At 34.9% G+C, this 11,054-nt stretch overlaps 1 protein-coding gene across 3 annotated transcripts in view; it reads left to right on the forward strand.

The window, feature by feature from the left end:
• LOC107569319 (gastrula zinc finger protein XlCGF57.1-like) overlaps nt 1-11,054 on the forward strand; it is a 190,339-nt gene that overhangs the window by 156,100 nt on the left and 23,185 nt on the right. The window contains exons 1-2 of one of the 3 annotated variants that reach the window (XM_016255383.1): nt 8,842-8,905; nt 10,011-10,145. In XM_016255383.1, coding sequence (XP_016110869.1) covers nt 10,061-10,145 — 85 coding nt within the window. In that variant the 5' untranslated portion in view covers nt 8,842-8,905; nt 10,011-10,060. Of the gene's footprint in view, nt 1-8,841; nt 8,908-9,991; nt 10,146-11,054 lie in introns of those variants that run through there. The other 2 variants (XM_016255381.1, XM_016255382.1) reach the window with 2 other exon arrangements.

Raw genomic sequence — 11,054 nt, forward strand, 5'->3', positions numbered from 1 at the left:
AAAAAATCGCTAATATTTGCTAACTAACGTCATATCATTATAGACTGCACGATAGTGCCACAACATATATTCATGTCTGATCAGGGCGATAACCACCGTAGACATTGAGGGGGGGCTAGTCCCCCCAATAATTAGAAATCGCTAAACCCTTTTCTCAAATATTGCAAATTCGAGAGAGAGAGAGAGAGAGAGAGAGAGAGATGAAAGTTGCGTGTTTCTTTTCTCCTGGATGTGTGAGCTGCGCAATCTCCGATATATGCACGTGTGTGTGTGTGTGTCAGTAAGCAGCGCATTAATACAGAATGGTAATTAAAGGCTCTAATGCACACACCAGCACACCAGTATAGGTGTGTGTATTGTAGGAGCTAGACGACGTATGATGACGTGTGACGTATAGTAGTGGTGTCCCAATTCTTAGGGGAATATTTTCACCCCTACCCCTTGACACTCTGTTTCAAGGGACAAGGGGAAGGGGAAGGGGTATAAAATAAAATTGGGATTGGGCTTTGTGTCATGCCTCCACTTGCAGTGCAATGTGGGCATTTATTGTGTTACTTTAAAGGTGATTTTAAGCTACCATTTAACCAGAATCTACATAAAAAATGTTAAATTAATTCCAAATTATTCCCTGCATGCATTTCACTCCTTGAATCAGCCAATAAAACAAATAGCAGCCTTTTCTGAAGATGTTTTTACAGTTAGTAAAAGTGTGTGGTTTATTCAAGGTCACAATTATACTTGACGGAAAACTATAAATTGTTTTATTCTAGGATAATCTTTTTTAACAAAGCCAGTGTATGACTATTTCATTATTTGAAAGGCACTTTTAATAATAATAATAATAAAAACTAAACTAATGTAATTTCCATCAACACACAGAGAGCTTGCGAACAGCACAGACATACAGTGGGTACGGAAAGTATTCAGACCCCCTTAAATTTTTCACTCTTTGTTATATTGCAGCCATTTGCTAAAATCATTTAAGTTAATTTTTTTCCTCATTAATGTACACACAGCACCCCATATTGACAGAAAAACACAGAATTGTTGACATTTTTGCAGATGTATTAAAAAAGAAAAACTGAAATCTCAACATCACTCACACAATGTTCTTACTGTCTGTATGAGAATTTATGTAATTTTATGAGAATTTGTTATTTCAGTGACAGAAATTCAGCTGTAGTATTAATGTAATGAAGAGAAAATAAGCGACTATAAAATCTCACTGGTAAAATTTTATGGGTAGAATCTCTAGAGTCTATTCTGATACATCACAGAGTTTCACTGATAATCCATAATAAACCCACAACTCAGGATAGAGCGGCTGAGTGAATGTGGTCTGGACTGTGTGGATGAGGCTCATTGTGTCAGAGACGCTATAGAAGGACAGAGTTAACTGTTTCTGGAGGACAAATAAATGACAGTAAATGTTAAAACTACTTTCATGAAATCATAATGGGAACAATTGATATTAATCCAATATTGATGGTGAGCCGAAATTATTAATTTTTCTGAAATGAGATTATGAATTAACTTAAAATGTGTCAGTATTATTTCATCATTGCCTAGATAGTTCACCCCAAAGAAAGGATAGTTCACCCCAAAATTACATTTCTGTCATCGTTTACTCACCCTCAAGTCACACACAAGACCAAACTGATTTCTCTTTTGCAACTTATTATCATCAGCCATGTGCTGTATTGTACTGCCATACCAAACAGCAGGATGTTGACCCTCCAGGAGCGAAGATGGACACCCCTGCCATTTGATTTGGGCTCTGTACACAGGAGCTGATCAATGATTTGATTTGAAAGTGACTTAAACTGACTTCAAAACTTGGATTAAATATATGTCCTTTTTGGAGCTTGAAACTTTTGGACTATATTAGATATAAAAACTGATGTGACATTCAAAAGAAAATCATACAAGATTGGAACAACATCAGGGTGAGTAAATGGTAACAGATTTTTTTATTATTATTATTTTTTTCTATTCCTCGTTCATCCCTGTTTCTCTGTCCTCTGTGTGGTTTTGGTTGGGGTTTTTATGCTCATATTTTGTACACAGTACACAAATGCATTGTTGGTCAGTGATACAGTATTTCCAGCTGTTTATCATGTTCACGGCAGATCTGTCTGTCAAAGTCACATATGATAAAAAAATCCACTAGATGTCTCAGACAGACACTCAAAGATTGAGAGATACAGAGATGCAAGACATCCTTAAAAACTGCAGTAATACTTCATCCTAATTACTAGTTATACTGCGGGGCAGAAAACCAGATTTACAGTTCCTTCATTACAATGAATGTGTGTGATACCCATGAATGAAGTGTTGGTAAATGATTTGAGATTAAATTAATGTTTACACTATTGCTGAAACAGATATTGTCTGTAATGATTGTAATGTGAAATGTTATTTGTCATATAACTGACGTGTAACATTATGTAGTCATAGAAGACGACGCCCCAAGAATATTGCTAAACTAGAAGCTTCTGTAAGGAAAACTGGGGACAGAAAAAACTGTTGGCAAGAAATGTATTATCCGTCTTGCATGTGTTTCAGACAGGTGTTTCTGTACAGCTGATAAGAGGCTGAAGTAGAAACAAAGGAGGGGACACTGATCAAATATTAATGAGAGTTTTAAGGCTAATTGAATTGAAAATTTGAATGTTCTCAATGTCAATTTATTAGCTATGTTTAAATTGTATAGCTTGTTGAGTGTTACTTTTCAAAGTTATCAGACTAACAGTTTTTCCCTGGCGGATGATAAAATCCAAAAAACTTCATGATATAAAAGAAGACACTTGAACCACAGAGAAATCAGTGTCACGCGTCATCTGCCGTTTCTATTTTTGTAAGAATCTCCTACTTTTAAGTTTGCCCCGCACTCTTTTTGTATTCTTCTCCATCGTTTCTGTGTTTAAAGATAATTCATTTTCATATGTTTATATCTGTTTCCTTGATTACTGATTATGCTCACCTGTTTCTACTTAATTTGATATTGTCATGTCTTGTCTGTTTTGTGTCTCTTATGAAGTTTTCCATTCCATTGTTTCTGTTTTTTCCTACTATTGTTTATTTCCTGTTTTCTTGGTTTTGTTCACCTGTGTCTCATTTGGTTCTCATTTATTTTGTGTATTTATAGCTCTCTATTTCAGTGGTTTGCAATTCTCCTACGCCTCCCAATGCTAGTGACTTTTAAGTAAATATTTACAAATAGATCGCCTTTTTGTCTGAACCAGCCGTGATGAATATCTATTGTAGCCTACTATGGGTTGACACACAAACTGTCACAAACAGCTGATAATATTATTATGCAAAATGGGGTCTCAGTTTAAACTCCAAAAGAAGAAACAAATTGTTTACATATGAATATAGGATTGAATCATTATGGAAAGTTACACAAACACCATCACTACGGGTTTGTATGCATTGATTCTGCTGATGTCTCTGTAGTGGCTCTTTATTCACCATCAGCTGATCCAGGGAAGGTCAGACTAACATCTAAATCCTGCAAGTATGACAAAGATAGATGTGCATGTAACATTACTGCTTTAGCCACTTTAGAAGAACTTAAGAACAAATTATTAGCTCTATTATTGTGAGATAATAAAATAATTTTGTGATGCATGGTTTAGGGTTGCACATAAAATATCGAAATAAAGTCAATATCGTGATAGAGATTAGTGCAATTAATGGAATCAAACTGCCAACCACAAACCTTCCTTTGTCAAACCACAATTATACAACCTGTAGAGAATGAGAGAGTGTTCATTTTGATAAGAATAAATGTCAGAATCAATTTTTATGTGACTACCCCAAAATCTTAACATACCTATATATTAGTGGTGTTAGGTTCTTGAACAAATCGTTCTTTTGAGCCGGTTCTCAGGAAGTAACCGGTTGAGCCAGTTCACAAATCGAACTGAATCGAACTTTAGTTCCGGGTTAATGACGCAGGACGCGCAGCCGAAGTAGCACGTCCAACTCAAAAAGAACCGAATGAGCCGGTTCAACCAACTGTCGAAGTTTGCCGAGGACTCAACAAGAACCGAATGAGCCGTGGCAAAGTTTGCCGAGGATTACCGAAGATTCTGATGAGTGAGTTGACGATACTGTGCAAGCCTGAGGCGCATACTGGAAATATGCTTGTTTATTATGACGGTTACTAATTTACATTTTATTAAAACCTGCAAAAACCTTTCTGTCGAGTGATGTAAATAAATTTTACAATAGTTTATTGTGCATGCATATTATATTTAAAGTTGCTTAAGCGAAATCAAGCAGTTTATAAGACTGGTTTATTCATTCTTTATACAGTAGACATGTAGAACATATCCGCGTTTGTGCATCAATGTCTGTAATGTGTGCTGTAGGTGTGAAACTTTTAGGAATCTTATCCAAGTTGTAGGCTAGTCAATATTGTTCAGTCAGCCGTATCTGAGGATCCGCGAATGAAACTGACCACAAACACCATTAACTTAAGTGAATTTATATAAACACCATTAACTTAAGTGAATTTATATGGCAATAATCAGCAATATGCTTTCACACAAATAACTTTATTTTTGAATGTTTCAATTGATACAACATGGCACTGAATTGTTAGAAAAGAAATGCGTAGAGACGTTATTGCTTGATGACATCAGGAACCGAAGAATCGGCTTTTTGAACCGGTTCAATGACCCGATCTGTCCGAAAAGAACCGGTTCGCAGAAACAAATCGGACTTTGCATCACTACTGTATATGAAAACATAATTTAAAAAGCTCAATATAAGTGAGAAATAATTGATAATGAGCCATTGAATTATTAAAAAAAAAATAATAATGATGATGATAATAATAATAAAATAATGCACAGCTAGGCTAGTAATTGTTACACCTAGACATAAAACAGCATCAAAACTGTGTAACGTTATTGAATAAAATGTGGACCCATGAAGAGGTAATGACTGTCGCTTTGGGGTGTTGATCGACTCCATCTACATTTTGATTATCATTCTGAATCCAGTTCATAGTCTTCTTTCAGCTTTTTGTTCAAAATGTTGTTTATTTCTTTCTTTCTTTTTAATGAAACTTACCCACATCCAAGTGTTTATAAAAAAAGAATGCATGATGCTAGAATAAAATGTTTTTGTTTACAAGCAGATACCCTGTTCTTTCTTTTGATGTTTGCATGTTCAGATATTCATATAACAACTGACCACAAACACCATTAACTTAAGTGAATTTATATAAACACCATTAACTTAAGTGAATTTATATGGCAATAATCAGCAATATGCTTTCACACAAATAACTTTATTTTTGAATGTTTCAATTGATACAACATGGCACTGAATTGTTAGAAAAGAAATGCGTAGAGACGTTATTGCTTGATGACATCAGGAACCGAAGAATCGGCTTTTTGAACCGGTTCAATGACCCGATCTGTCCGAAAAGAACCGGTTCGCAGAAACAAATCGGACTTTGCATCACTACTGTATATGAAAACATAATTTAAAAAGCTCAATATAAGTGAGAAATAATTGATAATGAGCCATTGAATTATTAAAAAAAAAATAATAATGATGATGATAATAATAATAAAATAATGCACAGCTAGGCTAGTAATTGTTACACCTAGACATAAAACAGCATCAAAACTGTGTAACGTTATTGAATAAAATGTGGACCCATGAAGAGGTAATGACTGTCGCTTTGGGGTGTTGATCGACTCCATCTACATTTTGATTATCATTCTGAAACAAATCGGACTTTGCATCACTACTGTATATGAAAACATAATTTAAAAAGCTCAATATAAGTGAGAAATAATTGATAATGAGCCATTGAATTATTAAAAAAATAATAATAATGATGATGATAATAATAATAAAATAATGCACAGCTAGGCTAGTAATTGTTACACCTAGACATAAAACAGCATCAAAACTGTGTAACGTTATTGAATAAAATGTGGACCCATGAAGAGGTAATGACTGTCGCTTTGGGGTGTTGATCGACTCCATCTACATTTTGATTATCATTCTGAATCCAGTTCATAGTCTTCTTTCAGCTTTTTGTTCAAAATGTTGTTTATTTCTTTCTTTCTTTTTAATGAAACTTACCCACATCCAAGTGTTTATAAAAAAAGAATGCATGATGCTAGAATAAAATGTTTTTGTTTACAAAAACTTAGATGTAAACTAGTTGTGTACTCAAAGTTTACTACTGTTATACTTAAAGTATACTTTTATATACTAGAAAGTGGATCAATTTAGTCCCAAGGAGTATTGAAGATACATCAGAGTCTCCTGGTCTTCGCTTCTGAGTTTCCTACACCGTATAACATTCACACAAGACAATTCATGGCTGAGAGGGTCGTAACACTGCTATCCAATGTACTTATACTGCAGTCGTTCTTAACCAGGGGGTCCGGCCCATTCCCCTAGTTCAAAATCAGCAAAATTCCAAGAGGTCCACATGATGACTTAAAACTATTTAAAATAAAACAATAAGCCTTAAAATATGGTAAAACAGCTAAAAATCTGCGCATTTCTTATTTTAATTTACCCCTCACCAACTGTTTGTTTTCTTTAAAGAAACTGGGTTCCCAAGATCTAGGAAAAAGCCTAGATAGGCCTATATAAGGAATATTAAAAGTATAATTTCCAGATCTAGAGAAGTCTTATTAATACATTTAAAATACCTCATTCTTATTATGTCAAACTCTAAAATATGTTAACTGGAAGAAACAGAGTAAAAGTATTTTTAGTATTATTAATTCTAAATCGTATTCCTAATCATTATCCAGTAAATCCATTAGATAGAGCATATATATATATATATATATATATATATATATATATATATATATATATATATATATATATAGTGGGTACAGAAAGTATACATTTTTTCCCTTAATAAATGAAATCATCATTTAAAAACTGCATTTTGTATTTACTTGCATTATCTTTGTGTAATATAAAAATTAGTTTGATGATCTGAATCTTTTAAGTGTGACAAACATGCAAAAAATTTAAAAAGCAGAAAGGGGGCAAAAACCTTTTCACACCACTGTATATATATATATATATATATATATGTAGATGCTCTATGTAGAGCATTGCCTTAGCAGCGCAAAAGGTCATGGGTTTGATTCCCAGGGAACACACATACTGGTAAAAAATGTAAAGCCTGAATGCACTGTAAGTCGCTTTGGATAAAAGCGTCTGCTAAATGCATAAATTATTATTAATTATTAAATCCAATCATGTTAATGGATACTACAAGTTCGCTGTTAGTTCATATTGCATGTTTGTTTGATTGTTTTTTAAGAAATGTAAATTTAAAAAGATGCATTTGTGTATAAAATATTTGGCCAATATTATAGTGTTACTGTACCGAAATAAAACACAGCAGTCCTTCGTTATGTCATATTATCGTTAAAAACCAAGATACTAAATGATTCCAAAATATATAAGTGTCCAGAAGGGTCTGAAAATGTATCCAAAACATTTCCAGACAAAGTGTTCTTTAAAGCAGCTACCCCTGCAGACAGGGCCATTTCTAGCCAATTTGACACCCTAGGCGAAATCCCTATTGCCCCCCCCCCCCCCCCACAAATTATAATTATTACATTTTGATTTGGATACTATACTACTACATATTGTTTAGATATTATCAATTGCTACTTTTTTGTATTTATCTGTTTTTTGTTCAATGTTTTAATTGTTGTTTCTTGAAACATTGATTTAAAGTGTCAGTTATTGCATTATTATTTCAGTCAAACCTATAAAACCCCTTTTTTACCACAAACTACATTTAAAAGCTTTATCAGTGGCATAAAAGTAACCAATGCAGCTACTTAATCATTTGCAACTCGTTAACACGTTAACATCCCCTTTAAATAACGTGACGCCCTCTATGACGCTGCTCACATTAAGCGCTGTTGGAAGTGAATGAATTGATTCAGCATTTCGACACCTCCGTAAGAATGCATTTAACTCGACAAAGCGGTCTAATAAAGGATGTATTGATCTCGTGAATTAGCTAATTTTACTATACAAATATTTTTTAATTGGATCTTAAAGTTTATATGGGAATATTACATGACACGGTGATCCTTTAACAATGCATTGGCGCAAAAAACGCACACCTTTTGGACAAATCTGCCACAAATATTTGGACAAATGTGCCACAAATACTGCCTAAACAAAATACTGATTTTGTGCACTTTATTTACTGTACCAATATTTTAAATTGGCCTTTGAACATAGCTTTATTGCATGGCAAAAAAAAAGTGTTACCTTGCCAAAGCACTGACAGAGCCCACTGATCTAATGGCGTTGTTGAGCGCTCCAAATGCAAACTTTGCATGCAACAATCAGGCAGCAATTGACAGCACTCTGATCTAGTGGCATACAGGCATCGTCAGATTGACAGTACTCTAGCCCAATAATGTTGGGGGATCCAGTGGAGGGTGGCAGTCATATTTCAGGGTGACCATGCCACTCTTTATCACAACCCTGCTAAAAGTGCCAGTACGTGCGCTCATTGGCACCCCTTTAGCTGGTGGCGCCCTAGGCGACCGCCTAGCTCGCCTATGCCTAGAAACGGCCCTGCCTGCAGACCTCTCGTAGCCATGAGCAAACCATATTCTAAAGGACACAAGCAACTTACAGCAAAGCAGATATTTAATTGCGTTTTCTTTAAATTCTTTTGTTTTTATGCATTGATACAGAATCTTTCATGTCAGCATCGCAATGCATCGTATTATTTGTTTATATGCAGATTTCTATTCACTTTTGTGATTTTAACTTGTGAGTGGGACTTTTATTTTGTCTGGCGATGTGATGTTGTAAGGCTGCGCCGCACCTCTCAACTCTCTGGCGTCTGCGATCAGGCTGAAGAAAGGTGTGTGTTTTGAAGGTTTTAAAGTGTTTGAATCAATACAAAGCGTTCATTTTATTTCCTACTTTTGCAATAACAGCTGAATAGCTTAATTATTATGGACTGTATTACTCTAATGCGTTATGTAGGATTAATTAACGTTATTGTTGTGAGAAACAGACAGTAAGGGTAAAGATTTGACTCTACACGATTTGATTTGATCGTGAATCAGTTCATTGTAAACACGGATTCGGTCATTGGCAATTTGTGATTCGAGAAATGCAACTTTCGAAACTCTGAATGAATTGAAATAAATTATTCACAGTGAAAATTATTCAATTTTTTTCTCCTTCCTTTATTAGGATTAGCAACAAGTATACAAAAATATACAAACCTAGTAACAACAAAATCACAAAACGAAATTAAATTTAAAAAACAACAACAACAAACATACAGGGCCAGGGGTAATATAAATTACATTATAGAAAGTAAAGGTGCCTCAAAAGGCACTTTTTAACAACCAGGCAAAAGGTCGCAGAGCATTCAGTCAACTGTACATTATAGGAAAGAACCAATATTATAAGATGCACACAATGTTATCGATATTAAGGCTTTAACATTGCTGGAGGTAGATATTGTTTCCAAGTAATACTTCAGATCTTTACAAAATATAAGAAATAAGGGCTTTACAAACAAAAATGTGCACTTATGTATAAAAAAATGTTGCTAGCAAAATAAATAGATTTATTAGAAAATATTTGTCCTTTAGATTCTTATCAACATGATGAAAACCAAATAAAACATCCTTGTACAACAAAGAAAAATTGTCTTAAGAGAGAAGAACGTATAAATAAACTGATTTTTTTCCCAAAAATGGTTGAAAATGCTTCACTGTTGCTTTTCGAAACACCAAATGTTGACGTCATCTGCTGTTCAGAGTGGTGTAAATGCATCGAAAACGCAAACAAGAATAACGACGAGTTTTACGAATTAATTGCACGTTTTTTCGTGAATGTGGAATATGTCATTTAGATGTGATTTTGGGAGGTCTTGGCTAATACAATCAACTAGAGACCATTAACTCTCTGTTTTTCTCATCTTAAACATGAGATTGTGTCCAAACACACAGAGAAACTCCTGCTGAAGCGGCTGAGATCCACGTGACGCACTATTATAAAGATGGAGTTTATTAAAGAGGAGAGCGAAGACACGAAGATTGAAGAAACATTCAGAGTCAAACAAGAAGATGCTGAGGAACAAACAGGTTAGTTTTCATTTTTCAAAGCTGAACTCTATGATATTTTTGAAGAATCTAATGAGTGTCCTAATTAAAGTGCTTTTATTTGTCATGGAGAGGGTCGCCTCATGTGGGCGGACTTGTTGAAATTAGATGACCAATCAAATACTAATGCTGCCTTTAAGTGCACATGAGAAGCTCCTACTAGCAAGTTGTGATGTCATAATAAATGCCTATTGAAATCGGAAAAATAAGTAGCCTAAACAAAACAATTATTTTGTGACATTAAAATTCTTATTAAAGGGGTCATATGATGCGATTTCAATTTTTCCTTTCTCTTTGAAGTGTTACAAGCTCTCGGTGCATAAAGAAGATCTGTAAAGTTGCAAAGACTAAAGTCTGAAATCCAAAGAGATATTCTTTATAAAAGTTAGGAGTCAGCCATGCCTACCTACATCACTATGTGGGAAGATTTGCATAACGCCGCCCAAATGTTCATGCAAAGAAATAAAGCGTAACTTTTATTCTCGCTGTAGTATTGTTGTTGCCGCCGCAGCCATGTCGTGAAGGCGCTGTGTGATTCGTTGTGAAAGCGAAACTACTTTGTTTGGTCTTCCAAAAGAGGACGATATCCGCTTCGTCATGCCTAGAGCTGATCTGTGCTGGTCGCTGAGGGAATACATCAATTTAGTGTTGTGGATCGCCGGATCGGCTTTCACCGTGGATGAAGCGAGTCCAGCCCGGGATCGTCACATGTGGTTGCCGCAAGCCCTCCGGACGCTCCTGTGTCCAGATTGATCCTGCTAGAGTAGACTACAATGCCGGCAGTTCTGACTCGGTCTGTAAGTACGTTTTTTATATTTAAATATTTAAAGCTGATGATTCAAATGAGAGTTTTGAGCAGTGTAGAGTAGCGCTTGTTGTTTGTCATTTCTC

This window comes from Sinocyclocheilus grahami, unplaced genomic scaffold (assembly GCF_001515645.1).
Source record: "Sinocyclocheilus grahami isolate Dianchi unplaced genomic scaffold, SAMN03320097.WGS_v1.1 scaffold1333.1, whole genome shotgun sequence".
NCBI classification, from domain to species: domain Eukaryota; kingdom Metazoa; phylum Chordata; class Actinopteri; order Cypriniformes; family Cyprinidae; genus Sinocyclocheilus; species Sinocyclocheilus grahami.